At 48.2% G+C, this 24,826-nt stretch overlaps 1 protein-coding gene across 8 annotated transcripts in view; it reads left to right on the top strand.

Annotated features, from left to right (window-relative positions):
- Positions 1 to 24,826, top strand: part of LOC138818219 (dynamin-3) — a 414,072-nt gene that overhangs the window by 29,815 nt on the left and 359,431 nt on the right. For all 8 annotated transcript variants that reach the window (XR_011369011.1, XM_070009224.1, XM_070009221.1 and 5 more), the window contains exon 2: positions 22,644 to 22,717. Coding sequence is in view for 7 of the 8 variants with exons in the window: in XM_070009224.1 (XP_069865325.1) it covers positions 22,644 to 22,717 (74 nt within the window). In the remaining variant the exon portion in view is untranslated. The remainder of the gene's footprint in view (positions 1 to 22,643; positions 22,718 to 24,826) is intronic.

The following is a 24,826-nucleotide window of genomic DNA, read 5'->3' as shown; positions in this document are numbered from 1 at the left end:
GTATTTGAGTCTCTTAAAATAGACTTTTGTTCTTTTTATCTAAGCTTCCAGAAGAGTCTCATCAGTACTTATGCAGAATCATTCAGGTATCTCCGTATGTTAATAGTTAGAATTCCATATGTCTTCTCTAAAGCTTGGTTATCTTTTGAAGTTATACTTTTCCCACTGGTGATTATGCTAGTGCGTTTAATTGAGGTGGTTTTCTTTTTGCCACAGTGAGCTTTGAAGTAGAAAGGTTGGAGCATGGGCCGCGGTAGTTGGGCAAATACCGACCTTGCAGAGTTGATAAAGGCTGGCTAGAGTATATTCTGTCCCGTGAAGTGAAATGGCTTTTTCATGACGTATATTTAAAGCTTGATAGCCTAACCCAGCCCAGCATGGGACAGACCAGGACAAAGGAAGCCTGTGAGGCGCACGTGACTTATGCTTAAAATGCCCTGATTTGTGTATATGGACAGAAGACTTGTCTACTTCATGCTACAAATGTAACTACTGTATAGTTTTAATATTGCAACGAGAGGACAACCCTCTTGATAAGGATGAATAAAATCCTTCTTTTGATGAGGCGGATGCCTTCTTCCACGGCACACTTGTGTCCTATGGAATGCGCCCAAACATCCTCCCGTGCTTATCACAGTCTTATGGAAGTAGTTGCCTGTGTGCTTCATTAAAACGTGAGCTCTATTCAGGGCCCCGGTCAGATTCATTTTCTCAGGAATGGAGACCACAGAAAGCTCAATATTTGGACAAATGCGTAGAAGCAGTGACCCCACACTGTCATAGCGGTGAGAGCTGGTCCCGTAATGCAGCAGCAGGAGACACGCAGACTCAGCCCGAGCTCTCTGTGCGGTGTGTGCATAGGGCCCCGATACCAGCAGGAGAGTTTCAGTAACTATGTGTTGAACAAGTGACCTTGGCGTGAGTCTGGCTCCTTCGCCTTTCTGATATTCAGATGTCTTCTTTTAAGTTGAAGAGGGAAAAACCAGATAATCTGTCAGGTCTCTTTTTAGATTCAGTTCACTTTGGTTAGGCTCATTGTGTGTGGTTTAAAAATTCCCCTAGAGACTTTCCTGTGGTCAGTTTTCTGCTAAGATAGCCATTCCATCAGTCTATTCATTTTTAAAACAAATTAAGGACAAAAACTCCTCTTATTTAGGAGAGTTGACATTAACAATATGTGCATAGTGAGTGGTCAGGCTGCATCAAGGAGACAATCTTTCCTGTACAAACACAATTTACTACATAAAGATGTTGTTACACATGAAGATGTAGACGCCTTGCTGGGCCATGCGGTCTGTTTTATGCTGATAGAAGGCGACGTCTGGTGGCGAGAGAAGCGGTGAGCCAGCCTCCGGCGAGGGCCCTGCTGTGCTGGGCGGTCTGGGCCGCAGCCGCTGTCCCCCGTCCTGAGAAGGCTTGGTTCTGGAAACACTCAGCGGCATTAAGACACCGGCTTATTAATACAGTGTATGTTAGAAGAAGATGGGAACAAATGGAATGCCAGACATTTGGTCCATCTCAAAATAGACTGCAGCCTGCAAAGCTGATGGTGAAGAGGTGTATTTACCATCCAAGGAAAAACATTCGACTGAGAGAACAAAGCAAGTTTCAAAAGAATGTGCAGCCTGTGACAATATTTTTATGAAAACTGTAAAGACGTTTAGAAAGGTTGGGTGCTGGGGGCTGCTCTCTATAATTCTAGCTATTCAGGAGGCTGAGACCTGGAGGATTGTAATTTGAAGCCTGCCCAGACAGATAAATCAAGGAGACTCTTGTCTCCAATTTAGTAGCAAAAGGCTAGGAGTAATAGAGTGCCAGCTATGACTGAAAACGCTGAGGCGGAGAAGCCCTGTCGAGCATCAGACCCCTCCTCCCACAAAGATTGCCTGGAAAGGTTTGGTTATTGATGGACAGTAGAATTGCAGTTGACTTTTTATTAAAATTTTAAAATCAGATGAGCCCATTCTATTTAGAAGAAAAGAAGAAATATTTAAGTTTTTGTCAGTTAGGATATCTACTCAAAATACATAGCTGAATAAATGGTAAAAAGTATGTATTTATGTATGTATGTACTTTTTATCTATCTGCTGACTTTGGACAGAGAATGTGATAAACTTGCACTGTTTTGTAAATAATTTATTGAAAAGTATTTTTGTTGTGAAATTTGTATTGTAGGTACTTACCCAATTTTCAGGGCATACTTATTTTAGAAACGATTTGTAACCTCTTGAGACTTTTCTTAATTTTTTTTCCTCTTAATTTTGTAACAAAGTTGTATTCACATTATATTGATTTATTTACCTCTTCAAATAATTCTATATGAAACAGTTGTCCAGAACACTGATTTATCAAAAGAACCACAATGATCATTTGACAATAGAGGGACATAATTTTTGTTTATTTATTTGGGTGCGCTCGTGGGGCCTGAACTCTGGGTCTGGGTGCTGTCCCTCAGCTCTTCACCTCAAGGCAAGCGCTCTACCACTGAGCCATCTTCCCAGCCCGAAGGACATAATTTTTAATGGAGTGACTTTTGTGATCATATTTTTGAATAATGGAGAATATATTTAAGGTATTTCCTCTTCTGCCAGTAACACAAAATGTAAGGAAATGGGTAGTGTGTCATGCTACTTAGTGGGACAGTTCGCCTGTCCACTTTTGTCTTCTCCTGGTGAAGCTACAGAAGAGAGCGTAGGGAGGCATAGTTGTTGTTTTACTTCGGAAAGTTCGTAGGACTGGGCCGTTTGTGAAGAGGCGGAGGGCTGCGCCCCTGAGCCGGGTTGGGATGGAAGGTCACGGGTGAGATGCTGTGGCTGTTGTGCTGATAGGTCCTCTCTCCACACGGCTCGGGAGGTGCGAGCCCAGGCCAAGGCTGCGTTCCAAGCGCCTCTGGGCTCACTGAGCACTCAGCGGGAAAGAGCCCAGTCTCAGCCAGGGCAGCCTTGAGCAGAGGGACGGGATCGCTGACGGCCTCTTCCCCCTCACCCATTTCCTCAGGAAGGCTTTGCTGATTGACAGGAAAACGTTGTGTAACACTTTTGGAGCCAAACCTTAGGTTTTCCTTTCAAATACTAAATTGGCAGAAGTGAAGGACATGTCCCAGTTTGGCTTCCGTAGACCTTCTCCAGATAAGGATTTGCTTCCTCTCAGTGACTCTGTCTACGCAGGTACTTGTCACATCATCTGCCGTGATGTGCACTCATTTTACAGCCTGACAGCGGGTGATCACGGGTGATCACAAAGTAGAGGATCTGAGCAGATGTGCAGTTGGCTGTGTTCTCAAGATCTTGTTTGGTTCCAGGGCTTGTGGCTGCTCTGGTCTCTGGGAGACAAAGAGCTTTGCAGTCTCAAGACTTTGTCGTAGCTGCCCAGGGGTACCTGTTCTCTGGGTTCTGATTGAGTTCTCCTCTTCCTTTTGGAGGTTTGTAGCAATGATGGAAGCAGGAGATATTTGGTTAATTCTGTTTCTGTTTGGTTCTTTGTCAAGTAAACGATAGATAGTATCTACTCTGGGATGTTTTCCCTTACACTTCTGTTATACCTCCATGTATTTTTGGTCCAAATGAATGGTATCTGCCTCTCTCTAAGGCTTTGAGTTTTGTATTTGTTAGAAAAGCGCTTCACAACCAACGACTTGAAACCTGGTGGCTTAGGACAATAGCCATTAACTTGGCTCATAATTCCGTGGGGTCAGCAGTCTGTGTGGGGCTCAGCTGATTTCCACCGGGCTCACTCGCATGGACGGAGGGCGCTGGCTCAGCTGCGGCACCTGCTTGGTGACTAGGCCGTCTGGGCTACGCTTCCATCGTCCTCACAGCCCTCCACAGGCTGCTTCTACCGGGCCATGCGTTGCCCACAGTTCTGGAAACATCCAGGAGGACATCCTGAGACACGTAAGAACTTTAAAGGTTTTTGATTCTTGTACATCCCGTCATGTAGAGCAATCATATGCCACGCCACGGGGTGGCGTGCAGACGACGTGAATGCACGCACACTGAAGCCAGGCAATGTGAACACGTCACACTGAAACCAGATGACGTGAACACGTCACACTGAAGCCAGATGACGTGAACACGTCACACTGAAGCCAGATGACGTGAACACGTCACACTGAAGCCAGGGGACGTGAACACGTCACACTGAAGCCAGGGGACGTGAACGCATGCACACTGAAGCCAGGGGACGTGAACACATGCACACTGAAGCCAGATGACGTGAACGCATGCACACTGAAGCCAGATGACGTGAACGCATGCACACTGAAGCAAGATGACGTGAACGCATGCACACTGAAGCCAGGGGACGTGAACACATGCACACTGAAGCCAGATGACGTGAACACATGCACACTGAAGCCAGATGACGTGAACACATGCACACTGAAGCCAGATGACGTGAACACATGCACACTGAAGCCAGGGGATGTGAACACGTCACACTGAAGCCAGGGGACGTGAACACGTCACACTGAAGCCAGGCGACGTGCTTCCCGTCTCCTTGCAGCTCTCCTGTGGACCTCCCCCAGGCAAGGTGTTTAGGAGGGTTGACGGGTGTAGAAACAACCTGACGGCTCTGGCATCCCCCCCCCCCCCCGCCCTCCCCCCCCCCCCCCCCGCCGGCCCCGCCCGTGGGCATTTTCAAGATTCCATCTGATCATGGCTAAGCACCCTGGCATGCACTTGACATCCCAGGCGACTGGAAAACACGGTAGGCGCGTGCACAGCCAGTGCAGGAGGGCTGGGCGGTGGAGTGAGTGCCCAGCAGGGTCAGGCGCGGAGCTAAACCCCAGCACACCTGCCCACCCCACAAGAAACCCCGGAAAAGTGTCTTGTAGGCAAAAAATCATACCACGTACCCGCTTCATTTTTCTCTCAGGTGACGCCCCGACTGTCTGTAATTGAGCCCTATTCTGTGAACAAATAGGGAGAGAGCCCTCTGCTGTTAGTGGCTATTCTAATTTTGCAATGTGTTCTATTAAATACATACATTAAAACTAATTCTTCGACAAGAACGTTAGCAATGCTGTTTTTTTTTTTTTTTTGGTCTGGTCGTGGGGCCTGAACTCAGCCTGGGTGCTGTCCCTCAGCTCTTCAGCTCAAGGCTAGCGCTCTACCACTTGAGCCACAGCTCCACTTCCCGCTTTTTCTGTTTACATGGTGCTGAGGAATCGAACCCAGGGCCTCATGCATGTGAGGCAAGTGCTCTACCACTGAGCCACCTTCCCAGCCCCTGCAGATTTTTTTTTTCATTTAAATAAGGCTTTTTAATGAAGGAACATTAAAAAATAAAAACAATTTAAAATAAGAACATACACCCAATGAAAATGTATATAATATTTTTAGAAGCCACATAAAAGTTAACATTCTTCTTTCCCCTGCAGATTTTTTTATTCATCTACTATAAATGATCAAAAAGATGTTAAGAATAGGATTGTTTTGTTGCTCTGTCAACAATGATGGCAAAACAACCCCAAAACAGGACTTGGCTTCATAGATTACGGATCAATGAAAACTATGGAAAAGTTTTTACATTTGAGAAAGACTGCCCTCAAAATACAGATTCTCTGGAGGGAGAGCAGACAGCCCTGTGTACAGATGCAGATCAGAACTGTGGTCTTGGGTTCCGGTCCAATCGCTGACCACTGTGTGGGCGTCTGGGCTGATGCCCCACTGGGCCACCCCCTGGGACAGAGAAGGCAAGGAGGCCAGCCCCGGACCCCAGCGCAAGGGGGGGCGGGAACGGAGACAGTCAGGCAATGGAAGGTTAAACCAAACCAGCAATCGAGAACAGGTTAAAATGAAGCGGGCATGCCCTCCTCGAAGACAGAAGGTTTAGATAGTCACTGGCTAAGGGAAATGGAAAAGCCTCCATAGAACGTTTCCGTACTAGACCGGTACTAGCAGAGACCGCGCATCCCAGGGATTGTTACAGAAAATGAGAGGCCGGCTTTCACTGCCTGCTCCCAGCATTGATAATATGTCACGTGCGCAATGAAGCTACACGCGTGCATGGATGTCTAGAAGGTTGGAGGCATCGACTCTGAGCTGGTCTTGTTCTGTGTTGCTTTGGCTGGGACAAGTTTCAGATGTGTGGTGACACTGAAGACTGAGGATTGTGGTGCAAGTAAAGCTAGCAGGGAACTAGCCCCATTTGTCTCAGCCATGGAGGAGCCAATACTCCTTCAGATACCCGTTCTCTGTGCGGGCGCCGGTCGCTGGCCCAGCCCAGAGGAGGTGTGCGGGGCAAGCCCACAGCCAGCGACCACATTCCTCTTTGCAAGCTGATCAGACGATATAGGTTTTCTGGTTTTATTTAAAGATTGGGCTTTTTTTCAAGTTTTTTTTCCCCCCATCCTCCTATGGAAATGATTTCTGGCTAAGTAGAAAAAAATGACTAATTGGTTCATTTTCCTAGAAAACCACCAGATGCTTTCCTAGAAATAAAACATAATTAAATCTATATAAATTGAGTCAGTGAATCCCTGTGTAAAGTTGACTTTAAATTATGAATTCAACAGAAGATAGTTCAAAGTTATAGCTACTACCCTGACTCTCTGAATGAAAAACATTTCATAATTCATTCAGTTATTTGAATTGCTTTAATTCAAACAATTAGGATTAATTTATAAGCAACTTCCTTTGGGAGAAAATATCATTAAGGGACTGGGAAGGTGGCTCAGTGGTAGAGCGCTTGCCTTGCATGCATGAGGCCCTGGGTTTGATTCCTCAGCACCACATAAGCAGAAAAAAAAGCCAGAAGTGGCGCTGTGGCTCAAGTGGTAGAGCGCTAGCCTTGAGCTGAAGAGCTGAGGGACAGCGCCCAGGCCCAGAGTTCAGGCCCTACGACCCGGACCCCCCCCCAAAAAAAAGAAAATATCATTAAGCTGGTCTTTTTGGCTCTGCACATATGACTAAGATGGCATAGTTCATGTTAGTACAGTGTTCACACACATGTGTGTGAGGGGCGTAAGGAGCACGTATTCCCTAGAAAGATGTCTTTGGTTTCTTGATTATTAAAAGGTCAATAAGAAAGTCACACATCCTGGGCTGGCGGCGTGAGAACACTGGACGTAGTTTCTAATAATCACTTCACACACTTGCTGAAATCTTACCAAAATGTCTGGTCTTAAAAATGGGGTTCCTGGGGCTGAGAAGGTGGCTCAGTGGTAGAGCGCTTGCCTTGCATGCATGAGGCCCTGGGTTCGATTCCTCAGCACCACATAAGCAAAAAGAAAAAAGCCGGAAGTGGCACTTGTGGCTCAAGTGGTAGAGCGCTAGCCTTGAGCTGAAGAGCTGAGGGACAGCGCCCAGGCCCAGAGTTCAGGCCCCACGACCGGACCCCCCCCAAAAAATGGGGTTCCTGAAAATGATTGCATACCTTTGCTTTCATTTTTTACTGTTGAGGTGGGGTCTCCGTACGTAGTCCAGCTGGCTCTGAGCGGAATGCTCCCGCCGCCTCAGCCGCCTCAAACGCTGGGGTTCTGAGTGTGTGCCAGCGTGCCCGGCTATGGTTGCCCTTGGTGGTTTTGCAGCCAGGTTGTTCTGGGAGGGGCTGTGGCCTGCCCCAAGGGGAAGCCGAAGGTGAGGGGCGCTGCCCCTCCCACTGACTGTCCTGCAGGAGGGGCTGGGGGCCCGGGTGACCTTCATGAGGGGCTGAAGGTCAAAGTTTGGCAGCCATCATTTGTGGTAAACACAGCCTTTCCCAGATAAAATGTCTTCTTTTAGCATCGGTTCAGACTTAGAGGAAAAGTGCACAGACAGCACAGGAAGTTGCCATGCACCTCACACGGGGCTCACCCGGGACGAGCCAGGCAGGAAAGTCTGTGGGGCTCAGAGACAATTAGCCACCCACAAAAGCTTGTGGCTCAAGCGATAGAACGCTAGCCTTGACCAAAGAAGCTCAGGCGTAGAGTGCAGGCCCCGAGTTTAAGCCCCAGGACCTGCACACACACAAAATATTTAAAAAGCATGGGCAAAATAGAAGAAAAGGAACCAGTTGTAATCTGGAAATTAAACACTTGAACATGGTGGCATAGATGTCTGTCACATTCTGTTAGATTGTTCTGTGATTTAAAATACACGTGTGTGTGGAAAGAGAAGCGCTGGCCAGTGGCCCTGTGTGTGTCTGTTTTCACCTGCGAATGGCTGGCCGCTTTTGTTTTCATGTTAGTGCTCACACATGCTTCTGTCTGGAGGTTAGTGCGCTGCCAGCGGAGCTCATTTTGAGCAGCGTGACGTCTGCAGGATGTCATGCTCTGCCTTTGAGGAGGAAGGGGGGACCAGTGGCCTTGGACGGCGACCCGAGCGGGCAGGCAGCAGGCCTGCGAAGCCAGCTCTGCAGCTCTTGGCTCTGCCATGGGGGGTTGCCTGGCAGTGCCCAGGCCGGCCGAGAGAGCAGGGGGCCGGAGTCAGCAGGACGTGGTGTCATGTCTGCCTTGCCCCAGTGCCGGCCCCCCCCCCGTGGTGCATGCAGGAGGACCCCTGCGGAGCCTCACTGGGGAGCTTTTGCTCGCATGCTGCTTCTGATCTCCTTCCGACATGAATGCGCCTGCTCCTAGTCCTGAGCAAGACAACACTGGGTCTTGGCCAACGAGACCACTGCCCCGGGCGGCAGTGACAGCGGAGCCAACGCGCAGGTTGCTCTGTCCACTTTGTGTAACCTTTGCTGTCTCTGGAGAGGTGAGGGGTGAGGGGTGAGGGGTGAGGGGTGAGGGGCGAGCGCGGTCTGAGGGGCAAGGACGCTCTCTTTCCTCAGTGGAATCCTACTGGAATCCAGGGACAACACAGAGATGTGGACAGGGTGTTACTCAGGGTGAGGCCGCGGGTGCTGGGGTCCGCTGGGCCTGGCGCACGGGGGAGCAGGTGGCGTCTCCTCCCTGCGCTGCGCAGTCACACATCGGCCTGCATGGTGTTTGCGCAGATAATGTAGGAGTTCAGGGGCGCACCCTAGGCAGGTGTGGAGAGCCGCTTGGGAGTTGTTTCTTGAAGGACAAATGAGGCGAGGGGCTGCAAGTAGAGGACACGTCGTGTGCAAGACCAGGACGAGCGCAGGGCGCCCCAGAGACCCGGCAGCAGGGAGCGGAGAGCCACGGCGGGGGGCGGGGGTGAGCGCGTGGCGCCCGAGAGCCCCGGGCACCGGCGCAGGAGGGAGACGGGGGGAGCTGCTCGCCAGGGCTGGCCAGACTGAAGGCCGACCCCCGGCCTCTGGATCCCGGTCAGAGGACGCAGCCGTGCAGTGCGTTCGGCTGAGGACAGGGTATGCTGGGGCCTGGGATGCATGGTGCAGCATGCAGAAAGTGGTCCAGAGACTGGGCTGCAGATTCATGATCGGAGTCATTGGCAGCAAGTGGATGAGAAGGAGCCACATGCAGCGTGAAGCTGACAAAACCCAAAACAACCCAAGCCGGAACAGAACACACGCACACGCACGCGTGCACACACACGCACACACAAAGATAGACCTCTGACCCTGGCAAAGACACTGAGCAGGAGGAGGAGGGTGGAGGAAAAGCATCATGAATGGAAGAGAGAGAAGTCAACCATGCCAAGTTTTGTTGAAAGAAAAAAATTCTAGGTGCGTTTTCAAGCCCTCTCTTTACACTTTTTCTTTGTTTTATTTAAAGAAATGAGGTCATTAGTGTTCTGAGTGATAATAGCTTCCGGGGTCAGAGAGAGGACTAGGCAGAATTCAGCGGACTAGGAGCCAGTGTGGGAAGAGCTTGAGAAAGTTCCCCGTGGAGGGCAGGGTGCAGCCAGGTGACGACGCGGGGTTTGCTTGCCTTAGTCTCTAAAAGCGAGCAGCTGCAATCGTTTAGTAAGAAACATTTGAAAGAGGAGGTTGAAATGGAAGGAGAGGGTCTAAGAGGATGCAAGTACTGGAGGAAAGTTCCAGAGGAGGCATGAGGAAGGGCCTCTGAGGACAGACGGGTCTCTGAGGGATGTAGCCTGCACATACACGGCACAAGGACTTCCCCCCAACAGAGGTCTGACTCTGCGTCTCTGGACAGTGTTAGTCAATACCCTGTCGCCAGGCCCTTACCTTTTGTGTTTACCAAATAAAAGCATAAAGTGTGGCTGTTTTTCTAACCTCCCTTCTCCAGACTTGCTTTGCTCTAATTTGTCTAATGAGTTTCTAGTGTAAAAGGTATTTCAGGAGGGTAGAGGAGGCTTGTGTATCTGAGGGAAGGCTGCTAGGGAAACCTTTCTGGAGTGTGTGTGTGTGTGTGTGTGTGTGTGTGTGTGTGTGTGTGTGTGTGTGTGTGTGTGTGTGTGTGTGTGTGTGTGTGTGTGTGTGTGTGTGTGTGTGTGTGTGTGTGTGTGTGTGTGGTGAGAAGGGGAATAGCCCCAAACTATTTACTTAGTGTCAACTCAGCCTCCCAAGTATTTGGTATTACAGGTATGGGCCACCAGCTCCTAGCTTAGTATTTTATTTTCTAAGCATAGAAAATAGTGCATTACGATTGATAATATTCTCTACTTTTGATTTTTCTTACAATTAAGAAATTCATGTTATATATTCATCTTTTACAACTGTCCACTTGACATATACTGCGTCAGCCATCATAAATTACTCTGTTTATCCCCTGCTTCATTCCCTTTTTTATTTTTTTATTTTTTTTGGTCCGGTCGTGGGGCCTGAACTCTGGTCCTGGACACTGTCCCTCAGCTTTTCAGCTCAAGGCAAGCGCTCTACCACCTGAGCCACAGCGCCACTTCTGGCTTTTTTCTTTTTGCTTATGTGGTGCTGAGGAATCGAACCCAGGGCCTCGAGCATGCAAGGCAAACGCTTTACCACTGAGCCACCTTCCCTGCCCCTCACTTTTTTCTTCTGGCTTTTCTCCTTCCCATTTTCCTTTTCCTCCCTTCTTTTCTTCCCTCCACCCAATTATTTTCCTTATCTCTTTAAAAAATTAAGTGGTTGTACAGCCGGGTGCTGTTGGCTCACGCCTGTCATCCTAGCTACGCAGGAGGCTGAGATCTGAGGATTGTGGTTCAAAGCCAGCCTGGGCAGGAAAGTCCGTGAGACTCTTACTCCAATAAACCACTATGAAACTGGGAGGGGTGCTGTGGCTCAAGTGGTAGAGCGCTTGCCTTGAGCTGAAGAGCTGAGGGACAGCGCCCAGGCCCAGAGTTCAGGCCCCATGACTGACAAAAACAAAAACCAAGTCAGTAATAAAGGGTGTGGTGAGGTCCCTGCTGACCCCGGGGCCGGCGTCTTGACAGATGGACTGTGCCTCCTAGATCCCGCCCTGCCGCACAGTTACATATGTGGTGTGTGTGTTAAAGAGCTCCTTTCACCATGCACACACTCAGCCATAGACGCTCACCATCACTGATTTTGTTCCTTATAATTGGAATAATCAGAGATGCGTCAGTGGAGAGGCCATGAAGGAGGGCCATTAAGGGCTAATAAAGCCTCTCTCATGCGGGGAGGTCTCTTCTATGTAGTGGAGTCTTTTCACTGTGCTTCTAAGTGTCTAGAAATGACACCCCGCGTGTGGGAATACGCTGAATACCCAGGGGTTCATTTCATTCTGTATTAGAATTGAGCATGTTGTGGTTGGAACGTGTGTTGCTGCTTTTGTTGGTGTGTGTGTGCGTGTGTGTGCGCTTTAACCTTTTCTTGGGCAGGGTAATGACAGCACTGAGAGATCCCAGGGAATGAAGCTGGTGACTCTCAAGGAAGAAAAGGAAATAGTGGAAGTGTAGCAGGTGTTCATTTGGCACAGTATCTAGTTCACCGCGTCCCACGTCTAGGTTCAGTGTGACAAACTGCTGTAGTTACCTGACCCCAGATACCTAGGACCAGCAAAAGATAACCATGGCTGGTTGATATGTAAATCTAGTAGTTTCATAACAAATCTGAAGAATTACTAAGCGATTTGCTAGATAACCACTAGTTCTAAAACTGATGACGATAGTAATGATGATCTTTGATGATAGTACCTAACTACTTCCTGTGTACTGGGTATTAATACACTACTTCAGTCTCCTCTCCAATTTAATAATGTAGAATCGAATATAGTTTTTTTTGTAACTCATTTAGCGAAACATCATGTTCTCCAAGCTCATTTACTGGCCAATGTCAGCTCTGTGACTGAGGCTTCAGTTTGTGTTACCTCTTTATTCATGTTTTGTTGTAGGATTATTGGTGCATTTTGTACTAGATACTGCACTGGACTGTGTTGGAGGTGTTGTGCAGTATACGTTTTGTGCAAGAGTATCTGGTCTGCTAACCAGCAGGTAAAAGTGTAGTATTCCTCCTGTCCCAATCGACAGATGAGGAAACTGAGCTGGAAGTTTTGGATACTGAATTCAAACCCAGGCATTTTAGTGCTAATCTACCACATTTTAGCACTTTAAAAGGAAGTGTTTAACAGTACTTAAAAAAAAAAATCAGTGCTGTAGATTCATTTAATGAAACTAATCTAGAAAGGGAAATTCAGATTTGAATGGAATGGTTCCACTAATACGGCTTTGCCCTTCATTTCTCATTCTCCCAAATACCAGTGGCTATGGACTTCCTCGAGTACCTTTCCAGCACCATTGTTTGTCTCTCTTCCACTGTCTTAGAAAAGCGCAGAATTGGCTTTTTACATTCTTCCCGCTAGGGCCCCCCCTCCCCCCCCCCCCCCCCCCCAAGGAGCTGGCCACAGGATCCGGGTCCTGGACACCGGGGAAGGCCTGCATGGTGCTGGTACTGCCTCGTGGGGGCTTGCTTGCCCTTTGCCCTCACTCCCCCCCCCCCCCCCCCCGCTGGTGTGAACATCTCCAGGCGGCTTCTTGTAAGGATAACTTGGCAAAGTTCAGAGGGCCTGTCATGTGTGTGCTTCACGGAGAGGGGTCAGAGACGGTGATTCTGCCTCTTTCTCAAGTGGAGCGGCTTCCTCTCCCTCCCACCCATGTTCCAGGGGTGGAAAGGGAATTCACTGGCTCTGAGGAAAAGCTGGCTGGCTGTCTCCCTTGTATGCCTTATCTTTGGAGACTGCAGGCAGGCCGGCAGGATGGACGGTCCAGGGTTCTGCGCCGTCCTGCACATGGCGATCTGTAACGTTCTCAGTTCTTAGAACACAAAGCAATCTTACTTTATTACTAAAGCACAAAACTACACGCAGCACATATCCTGGTATAATTATAGCTCTGTTATTTTTTTCTGTGCCAGCAGGGGGGCTTTAATTCACAGCCTCAAGTTTTTACTTGGCATTTTCCCTTAATGGTGGTTCTTCTACCACTTGAGCAGTACCCTCACTTCTGGCCTTTGGCTGGTTATTTGGAAGTAAAACTCTCTTTGGGTTTATGTTACTGGGCTGGCTTCAGACTGCAAGTCTCAGATCTCAGACTCCTGAGTAGCTCGGATAGCACCTGGCCGTGATATCACATTGAGTGGGGAAGTGACGGGGGTGTTTCAGGGGACAGTAATGAAAACATGGTTGGAAAACACCGGCCCAGGGATATGCTTCTCCCTGCTTTTCCTTGGTTGCCTTTTAATGTCATGACTTTGTCTTGGGTTCTTTGTAAGCCTTTCCTTTTAAACTGTGCTATTTTGGGCACATAACCTCAATCTGTAAAATTGACTTGTGGTGTTAAGATGGTTGCTTCAATTCTCCTACCATGTGTAACTGACGGAGAAAAAAGGAAGGGCAAAAAGGTACAAATCAGTGAGATCAGACCACTTTAATGAACCATCCCAGTCTCCCTCAGCAACCTCTGTTGGCGTCTTACTGCCGAGAACCAAGTAACATGGACCTCCACTGTGGAGGCTGGGAAATTCAGGAGGATCTATTTATCTATTAAAGTTGGGCAAAGCAACATTTCTGGTGAAACTGGAAATCTGTTAATATGAAATGAAACCTGGAAACTGGGTAAGCTACCAGAAGATTTGTTATTTATTTATTTACTTATTTTTTTCTTTCAATAGAAAGTATTTTATTTATTTTCTTTTTAAAATTTAATCTTATTGTCAAGGTGATGTAAGAGGGTTACAGTTGCATAGTAAGGTAATGAGTGCATTACGTGCCAAACATTGTTACCCCCTTCCTCCTTTTTCTCCGACTTTCCCTCCCCCCCAACTCCCTCCCCTGGAGTAATATATATATATATATATATATATATATATATATATATATATATATACATATATATATTACCCAGGGTGCCAAAATCAAATACAGTGACAACAGGGGATAAACCATAGGGGGAAAAACACAAAAGAAAAAAGAAATAACTTCACACAGTGCATTAAAAACAACAACAAACACAAACCTCTTCTTTCCATATCTTGGAGTTCATTTTATATGGTCATATATATATAACTATTGAACTATTGTGATCCTGTGCTAGGAATATCCTAGACATGTTACTAATTATCACAAATGAGGGAAACCATGGAACCTATGTTTCTTTGGGTCTGGCTTACTTCATGTAATATAATTTTTTTCCAAGTCTTTCCATTTCCTAACCAATGGGGCAATGTCATTCTTTCTAATGGAGGCATAGAATTCCCATATATGTATTTATATATACATATATATTGCATATATATATATATATATATATATATATTGCATTTTCTTGATCCATTTATCTACTGAGGGGCATCTGAGTTGGTTCCATACCTTAGCTATGGTAAATACTGTTGCAGTGAACATGGTTGTGCTGGTAGCTTTAGTGTGGCCTCATGTGTGGTTATTTGGTAAATGTCCAGAGTGGGATTGACCAGCAGTCTCTTCTGCAGTCTCTTTAGCAGTTATCTCTTGCCATTTGTCTTCATGGCTGCTAACTAGGTCAGTTATAGTTTGTGATTTGAAATCTGGTAAATGCTGACTGACTAGCTTGTGTCAAGACTTGTTAATCTGTTGCTATAAATTCTAGAATGCACTGCTTTATCAGTAAAGTGTTTAATGCTGGCCAGAGCACCTGGGATTTGTAAACTGAGAATATGCTTCTTCAGTGTACAGATTGCTAATCCAGAAATGTTTATATTTTATACATGTTTCGATGGGAACCACCAGTTACTGAGTAATTAGATTTAATTAAACTTCATTGTTTAGAAATTTTGAGTTTTGTGGATAAATATTAACATTTGTTAAATGTTAATTAAAAACCCTGTGTTTCTTGCTAATGGATTTATAACTTTTTATTTTTGTTTTCTTAACAAAATAATGCTAGTCTTGAATACTTTAGACTGCAGAGTAACTGGTAGTTGCAAAACACATGTGTGTACTTTTGTAACTGTAACCCCTGTATTCATTACCTTTACAATAAGTTTAAAAAGTGTGTGTGTGTGTGTGTGTGTGTGTGTGTGTGTGTTTGTGTATGTGCCTGTCCTTGGGCTTGAACTTAGGGCCTGGGTGCTAGCATGCTACCATGTGAGCCACAGCTCCACTTTTAGCAGTTTTTGGTGCTTACTTGGAGATAAGAGTCTCATGGACTTTTCTGCTCAGGCTGGCTTTGAACCTTGATCCTAAGATCTCAGCTTCCTGAGTAGCTAAGATTACAGGTGGATCCACTGGTGCCTGGAAAAAAGTGTGTGTGTGTGTGTGTGTGTGTGTGTGTGTGTGTGTGTGTGTGTGTGTGTGTGTGTGTGTGTGCATGTTCTTTTTACAAATCTGGAAGTGCTAATAAAATTACTGTGTACCAACAATTTAGGAAGAAAAAAGAAACTGCAGTGGAAAATTTCCAATTGAATCTGTAGATTTTGGCATAATTACTTCCTTTAGCAATTAAAGTGGCATTGTAATGGTTGACAAGTCTCTGGGCATGCAAGTAGAGTCATTTTAATGTCACCATTGTGTTCAGGGGCTGGAATCACATCTCTGATCTCAGTGCTTCTCAGGGCAGGGATGAGAAGTACTGGATAGTGATTTGCTTTTGTTTCTCTGTCTCTCCTTCTTCCTCCTTTCCTTGTTTTATTCTCTTTTCTCTTTTCTTTGTTTCCTCATCTTTTTCTCCATCTTTGGTTATCATTTTGAAGTGTTTTAAGATAGTAATCACAAGCCAGGCAACGATGGTTCATGCCTGTAATCCCACCTACTCAGGAGGCTGAGATCTGAGGATCGTGGTTCAAAGCCAGCGCAAGCAGGAAAGTCCATGAAACTCTTATCTCCAATAAACCAACAGAAAACTGGAAATGGTGCTGTGGCTCAAGTGGTAGAGTGCTCGCCTTGAGCTGAAGAGCTGAGGGACAGCGCCCAGGCCCAGAGTTCAAGCCCCACGACTGACCAAAAAAAACCAACAAAAAAAGATGGTAATCACATAGGCATTATTTTGGAACAAAGAAAATTATACTTTGAAGATCAATTTTAAACAAATTTTTCTGTTTTGAAGGACTAACTTTCAAAAGCGTAGTATTGCTTGGATTAAAAAATTTGTTTCCTTCAAATTCCTCAAAGTCTAAATACGTTCCATGTATTTAGAAAGTCAGGCATATTGACCCACATGGTATTTTGCATTTTGGTGTATACTGTTAGACCTTGCATGCTCATCATAGAATATTTAAATGGCCATACTACATTTTGGCACAGTGTAGGTCATATTGCCTGTTCTTCTTGTTACATAATCCCACTTAGCTGTTCACCACTCAAGAATTATATATAGGAAGGTTTCCCCTCTGTGTTCAAGGTATGTGAGGAATGTGGGATCTTCCTGAAATTGTAGGTAGAAAACGTTAAACCTATTTAATACTGTCATGGAAAGAGCCGGCGAAGGTAGCAGAACCAACTTGTAACTAGACCGTGTCACAGGTGTGTGTTGAAAGCTAGACAGACTTGTGATGAGGATCTTGTGGCTCTCAGAAAACATGGCCTGGGGCTGAGTGTTGAAGTTTAAGTAGGAGTTGGCTAAAAGGAGGTGAGAGGAGAGAGGAGATTCAAAGAAGTGGGTGTGCCAGGGCACCAGGACACCTTGCTGAGTGCGAGTGGCCGGGCTTCTGCGGGAGGCAGGGCTGCTGAACCGCACGGTGACTTTGCCTCAGTACCCGAAGCGACTTCCGCATGTGGTCGGCGTGTGAGTGCGTTTGTTGCCCTGGAAGACTACATGAACTGCCGGGAGCTTTGTGCCTCTGATGCCTCTGCTTCTCTGTGGGAATGTTGAACATTTATTTTTTTCTATGTAATACTCGTACTCAGGACTCACAATGAAGACAATGGAAAGTGCTTGAGTGATCCTTGTCATCTCCAGAAGTGACCTCAGGTGGTTTCTGTCCCTGTCAGAGCTGCTCTGGGAGGTGCTCAGTCTTTGAGTTCCATGTTCTCAGTCTTTCCAGCCTGTCCCATTCACTTAGTCTCTGAACTTCAAGCGCCCTCTCCGAGGAAGGCTACATAATTGTCACCCACATTGCAGCTCTTCAGTTTAATGTATACTGTGTTGTCTCTACTTGGACCTGTCCCAGGCACCTGAAGATCAACATGTCCAAATACACACCTCAGCTCTTCCTCCTCAATGTAAACAATATAGCAGAGTTTAATGCTCAAGATTGTAGAGTTAGACTTTAGGTTTGAGTCTTAGGGCACAGACACACAGGGCACAGGGCACAGGGGCACAGGGCACAGGGCACAGGGCACAGGGGCACAGGGCACAGGGCACAGGGCACAGGGGCACAGGGGCACAGGGTACAGGGTACAGGGTACAGGGGCACAGGGTACAGGGCACAGGACAAAGGGCACAGACACAGGACACAGGGGTACAGGGCACAGGGGCACAGGGCACAGGGCACAGGGGCACAGGGGCACAGGGCACAGGGCACAGGGGCACAGGGGCACAGGGGCACAGGGCACAGGACACAGGACACAGGGCACAGGGCACAGGCACAGGGGCACAGGGGCACAGGGCACAGGGCACAGAACACAGGACACAGGGCACAGGGGCACAGGGCACAGGGCACAGGACACAGGACACAGGACACAGGGAACAGGCACAGGGGCACAGGGCACAGGGCACAGGGCACAGGACACAGGACACAGGACACAGGACACAGGGCACAGGGCACAGGACACAGGGCACAGGGCACAGGACACAGGACACAGGCACAGGGCACAGGACACAGGGCACAGGGCACAGAGCACAGGCATAGGGGCACAGGGCACAGGGCACAGGACACAGGCACAGGGGCACAGGGCACAGGGCACAGGACACAGGACACAGGACACAGGACACAGGACACAGGGCACAGGGCACAGGGCACAGGGCACAGGGCACAGGACACAGGCACAGGGGCACAGGACACAGGACACAGGACACAGGGCACAGAGCACAGGCACAGGGCACAGGCACAGGGCACAGGGCACAGGCACAGGGCACAGGGCACAGGACACAGGGCACAGGGCACAGGGCACAGGACACAGGCACAGGGGCACAGGACACAGGACACAGGGCACAGGGCACAGGACACAGGACACAGGGCACAGGGGCACAGGGCACAGGGCACAGGACACAGGCACAGGGGCACAGGACACAGGACACAGGACACAGGGCACAGAGCACAGGCACAGGGGCACAGGGCACAGGACACAGGGCACAGGCACAGGGCACAGGCACAGGGCACAGGCACAGGGCACAGGCACAGGGGCACAGGGCACAGGGCACAGGCACAGGGCACAGGCACAGGGCACAGGCATAGGGGCACAGGGCACAGGGCACAGGACATAGGGCACAGGGCACAGGCACAGGGCACAGGCACAGGGCATAGGGCACAGGGCACAGGGCACAGGGCACAGGGCACAGGCACAGGGGCTGCCTGCCCTGTTGTCGCAGTGCAGACCAGTGCCTCCCTGAGGGAAGCCTGACGGAAGACAGATGCCAGGGCTAGCTGCTGTGTCACAGGGAGGACGACGCCCCCAGCCGAGGTCTAGAACCCCCCAGCTGAGGTCTAGAACCCCCTAGCCAAGGTGTAGAACCCCCAGCCGAGGTCTAGAACCCCCAGCCGAGGTCTAGAACCCCCCAGCCGAGGTCTGGAACCCCCCAGCCGAGGTCTAGAAACCCCCAGCTGAGGTCTAGAACTACCTAGCCAAGGTCTAGAACCCCCAGCCGAGGTCTAGAACCCCCCAGCTGAGGTCTAGAACCCCCTAGCCAAGGTGTAGAACCCCCCAGCCGAGGTCTAGAACCCCCCAGCCGAGGTCTGGAACCCCCCAGCCGAGGTCTAGAAACCCCCAGCTGAGGTCTAGAACTACCTAGCCAAGGTCTAGAACCCCCAGCTGAGGTCTAGAACCCCCCAGCTGAGGTCTAGAACCCCCCAGCCAAGGTCTGGAACCCCCCAGCCGAGGTCTAGAAACCCCCAGCTGAGGTCTAGAACTACCTAGCCAAGGTCTAGAACCCCCAGCTGAGGTCTAGAACCCCCAGCTAAGGTCTAGAACCCCCAGCTGAGGTCTGGAACCCCCCAGCCGAGGTCTGGAACCCCCCAGCCGAGGTCTAGAACCCCTAGCTGAGGTCTAGGAACCCCAGCCGAGGTCTAGAACCCCCCAGCCGAGGTCTGGAACCCCCCAGCCGAGGTCTGGAACCCCCCAGCCGAGGTCTGGAACCCCCCAGCCAAGGTCTGGAACCTCCCCAGCTGAGGTCTGGAGCCCCCCAGCCGAGGTCTAGGAACCCCCAGCCAAAGTCTGGAAGGTTCAGCCACAAGCAAGGCACAGGGCCCCCGATTGGAGTGATTTGATAAGGCCTGGTTTTCAATCCTGGGTTACACCTCACTTGATCCATATACACCTAGGCTGTAGTCAACATTACTGAGTAGAAAGCAACACTATCAAATGGGGGTGCTGCCCATCTGGAGGTGGGGCTGCCATTCGCAGCGCCCATTGGAAGGCCTGTCCCTTCGCCACGCTGTCGGCCTGTGCCGGGTGTGTGATTTGCACTTGTGCCTTCGCACACGCTGTCGGCCTGTGCCGGGTGTGTGATTTGCACTTGTGCCTTTGCTCACGCTGTCGGTCTGTGCTGGGTGTGTGATTTGCACTTGTGCCTTTGCTCACGCTGTCGGCCTGTGCCGGGTGTGTGATTTGCACTTGTCCCTTCGCACACGCTGTCGGTCTGTGCTGGGTGTGTGATTTGCACTTGTCCCTTCGCACACGCTGTCGGCCTGTGCCGGGTGTGTGATTTGCACTTGTGCCTTTGCTCACGCTGTCGGTCTGTGCTGGGTGTGTGATTTGCACTTGTGCCTTTGCTCACGCTGTCGGCCTGTGCCGGGTGTGTGATTTGCACTTGTGCCTTTGCTCACGCTGTTGGCCTGTGCCGGGTGTGTGATTTGCACTTGTGCCTTCGCACACGCTGTCGGCCTGTGCCGGGTGTGTGATTTGCACTTGTCCCTTCGCACACGCTGTCGGTCTGTGCTGGGTGTGTGATTTGCACTTGTCCCTTCGCACACGCTGTCGGTCTGTGCTGGGTGTGTGATTTGCACTTGTGCCTTTGCTCACGCTGTCGGCCTGTGCCGGGTATGTGATTTGCACTTGTCCCTTTGCTCACGCTGTCGGTCTGTGCCGGGTGTGTGATTTGCACTTGTCCCTTTGCACACGCTGTCGGCCTGTGCCGGGTGTGTGATTTGCACTTGTCCCTTTGCACACGCTGTCGGCCTGTGCCGGGTGTGTGATTTGCACTTGTGCCTTTGCTCTTGCTGTCGGTCTGTGCCGGGCTTGTGATTTTTACTTAGCTGACATCCTGTTTCCAGGATGTCAAATTAGTGTCTCACTCTTCACTACAGAGAAATATGTCTCTGAGTGCTTCTGTGGCATGTAGAGACTCCCGTGAACGCAGGAGAGACTTACAAATAGAAGATTTGGCTCCACAATCTTTTCACTGCTATTGAGGGTGTACTAGAAGCAGGACCGGTAACCAGCAGAAATGTGAATTCATAGGAATGGGATTGAATGCCTGCATCCATTCCTTACTCCTAAGGCAAATTCTGCCTGCTTAATAAATTTAAACAAGGACCAGATGAAGGTAGATGTTGTGAAGGCTTACAACAGTTACTTGCCAGTGTGAGAACCAGCCTGCTCAGAGGACTTGCCACTGAGCCTGTGTCCTGAAGATGAAGCCACACTCAAGGCCTACGCCAGGACCTTGCCAGAAGCTCCCTATTGTTCCTCGCTGTGTTGTGAAGAAAATGTTTTACTGATCCGCTTCTTGACATTACGTAGCCCTTTAAGGTCTAGGTTTATCCGTGCCATCCCAGATCCTCCGTGGGGAAAGTTCAGATTCTTTCCAGCTCTTTCTAGTGTTTTTTAAGTTTTGATCTTTATATCAACCTCTCCTTGTTTAGTTATAATGACAAATCACAAGATGCTCTGTTTTGGTTTTTGAGGCAAATCTTGATTTCTAGCCCAGGCAGACCCAGTGTATACTTCCACCTCCCCAGTGCTGAGCTTATACATGGAAACCATCACACAGCCTAGTTCTGATCCTTCCCATTGAAACTTACATGATTATAGAGAAATCATCCTGATACTAAGCATATAAATACATATTAACATATTCAAAAGATAAGGAGAGCACATCCTTCCCCCTCGTTTATCTTCTAAACATCATTCATCAACGGCCTTCTGTCATTTCTTACCTGCCCCTTTTTATCTTCTCATGAGACTTCAGATTCCAGGAGACACTGTGACCTGTCAAGAAACCCTTCCACAGCATCTCGCTAGCATTTCTTAGTTTCTCAGTGAATTTCTTGAGTAAACTACTGTTTTGCTCCCTGGGCACTTTTTCTGGAGGTACTGGGAATGGTAGGGCTCAGGCAAGCACTTGTCATTACCACCACATGGGGCAGACACAGGGGGACCTCAGCCCAGGGCAGCCTGGAAAATCTCTCCACAGGGCAGAGGGGGGCTCAAGCGGCCGAGGCCTGCCTGAGCAGCATGTCTCCCACACCCCAATAAAGCAACAGCTCCCCTCCCACAAAACCCCAGCCCCAAGTGCTGCTGCAAGTATGTGGGTATGTTCATGAATTCTTTGACATGTAGAATCAATAATGGCTTAGATGGCATGGTTGGCGCCAGGTTATATGCTACATTCTTTCCTGCATTTTATTGGCCTGAGATACATATTAACATTTCAATGTGGTCTTTGTAAAAAGAACAAGCAAAATAAAAAACAAAACTTCAATTTACCAGGAATGAGAAGAAGTAAAATGCATGTTGGAATAACTTTTCTGATATTAATATTTCCAGATACAATATTTACCTCTACTCGATCCCATATTTTGTGTATTTATTTGATAAAAAATTCAGGATATTTAGAAAATATAACTGCAATTTACATTTTTGGGTTACATCACTACTAATACCGACCTGGAAACCAGAGAAATTGCTAATTTTTTTTTTTTTGGTGGGTCTTGGGGCTTGAACTCGGGCCTGGGTGCTGTCCTGAGCTCTTCAGCTCAAGGTGAGCACTCTACCACTTGAGCCACAGCGCCACTTCCGGTTTTCTGGTGGCTAATTGGAGATAAGAGTCAGCTAGGATGCAGGTGTGAACCACTTGCTCCCATCTGAATTATGCTTTAAAAAATTATTATATTTAATTTTGGTTTGAGGGTGTGGGCCTAGCCTACTTTAGGTAGATGCTAAGTTGGAAGATTGGGAGTTGGAAGAAGTAGTTTACAATGCAACCTATCACTTTTTAGGTAACGAGAATTGCATAATGCTTGAATTGTTGTTTCTTGCTTTCCAGGGACTTCCTTCCTCGAGGATCTGGCATTGTAACAAGAAGACCTCTTGTGCTGCAGCTTGTGACTTCCAAAGCAGGTAATGAACCACGGCACGGGTCCCGGTGAGAGCCCGTCCCACCTCCCCGGACCTGCTGGGTGCGGGCGCTGGGGATCAGCAGGAAAGGCTTTCATGGCCACATCGCTGTGGCCAGCGCCCCATCTCCCCAGGATGCCCCCTTCTTCATTGCTCTTCAAATTCATTTGGTTTCATTAGAGAGAAGGTTCATTTGCATAGAAATTACTAAACACCTGCGCTTTCATGCCTTGAAAGTATTTGCTCACTATGAGTCCGTCTGTGTAATTTTGTGGTACTGTGTAACACCACGACCTCCGCGAGACGCTTCCTTTCCTTGTGTGAGGTGTGCACATGTAAGTCACCACAGTCAGCCATCTAGCAGCTCTGTGTGTATACGCATGCGAGCGTGCTTGTGTTTATGCCCTCCCCGCCGTGTGTATCAGAGTATTGTGCTCATTGCCCGCACCATCGCGCTCCTGACGGCAAGAGATGCTTTGTCTTCATTGTATCTCAGCAGCTGTGGTGTTGGATAGTTTCATGTTTATTTGCTGTTAGTATTTTTCTCTTATGATTTGGCACTCTTGAAGATTTCTTCATTTCATTTTGGGAATTTTATTGCTTTTCCTATTAACATCTTTGCCTGTTTAGGATTTAAGCAGCACTAAAACGGTTCCTTTAGAACTGTCAATGTCAGCCTGGCGCCGGTGGCTCACTCCTGTCATCCTAGCTACTCAGGAGGCTGAGATCTGAAGATCACGGTTCAAAGCCAGCCCGGGCAGGAAACTCTGTGAGACTCTTATCTCCAATAAACCACTAGAAAACCGGAAGTGGCGCTGTGGCTCAAGTGGTAGAGCACTGGCCTTGAGCTGAAGAGTGCGGGGACAGCGCCTAGGCCCAGAGTTCAAGCCCCACGACTGACCAAAAAAAAAAAAAAAAAGAAACTGTCAATGTATTGTAGCAGCTTTAGAGTCGTAGGCTCACCGAGGGGAAGCCCAGGCCCCTTCAGTTCTAGGCTTTTACGAACCTGTGTCTGTGTCCACAAATGCACTTGTTCTGCACATTCCCCAAAGCGAGATGACTTAATACATGAGCTGTTGAATTGACAGCTCTCATTTATTGTTTTCATGGTTCACCCATGTGGCTGCATGTGCTAGAACTTCATTCCCTTTATGGCTAATAATATTCCATTGTTTGGACACATACTTTGCTCATTCTAAGTTAATGAAGATTTCGATTGGTCCTGTCTTTTGGCTCTTATGAATAACGCTGCTGGAAACACTCCCCCCACATTTTGGTATAGAACTACGGCTTCATTTCCTTGGAAAGATTCCGTCATGCTTCAGTTTCATTGCTTATGGAGTGTGTGCTGATTTCCACAGCTGGGGTGCATCATCTTAGGTTCCCACTGGTAGGAGGCGTCCAGTGTCTATACACCCTCAAAACACTCGTGAGTATCACTGGGGTTTTTGGCTTGTTCTTCCCTAATTACTAATGGTGTAGAACATCTCATGTGCTTGTTATACAATTTAGGGTAACCTTGAATTTGCTCTATGGCTTTGAACTCACAATGCTCCTGCTTCAGCTTTCTGAGTGCTGGAATTACAGGTATCATTTATACTCTTGATTGGAGAAATAATTATTCATCTCCTTTGTTCTTTCAAAAATTGCCAAAATTGACTTTTTGTTATTGAGTGGTAAGAATTGTTTTTCTCTTTCCTTTTTTCTTTTTTCTTTGAGTGGTCCTGGGGCTTGAACTCTGGACCTAGGTACTGTCCCTGAGCTCTTTTGCTCAGTGCTAGTGCTCTACTACTCTGAGCCACAGTGCCACTTGCAGTTTTCTGGTGGTTAATTGAAGATTAGAGTCTCATGGACTTTCCTGCCTGGCCTGGCTTTGAACCATGATCCTCAGATCTCAGCTTCCTGAGTAGCTAGGATGACAGGCACGAGCCACTGGCGCCTGGCAGAGAATTCTTACACAGTCTAGCTACAAGTCCTTTAGCAGATATATGACTTACAAAATGCTCTAGTCTGTGGGCTGCCCTCTCTCTGCATCATGTCCTTTGAAGCTCAAAAGTTTTCAATCTTTCATGAAGTTCACCTTATTTTATTCCTTCACTGCTCATGCTTTTG

Source organism: Dipodomys merriami, unplaced genomic scaffold, assembly GCF_024711535.1.
Source record: "Dipodomys merriami isolate MVZ:Mamm:240054 unplaced genomic scaffold, mDipMer1.0.p SCAF_72, whole genome shotgun sequence".
Taxonomy (NCBI): domain Eukaryota; kingdom Metazoa; phylum Chordata; class Mammalia; order Rodentia; family Heteromyidae; genus Dipodomys; species Dipodomys merriami.
Note: the sequence above shows the minus strand (reverse complement) of the source record. Positions and strands in the feature narration are given on the sequence as shown.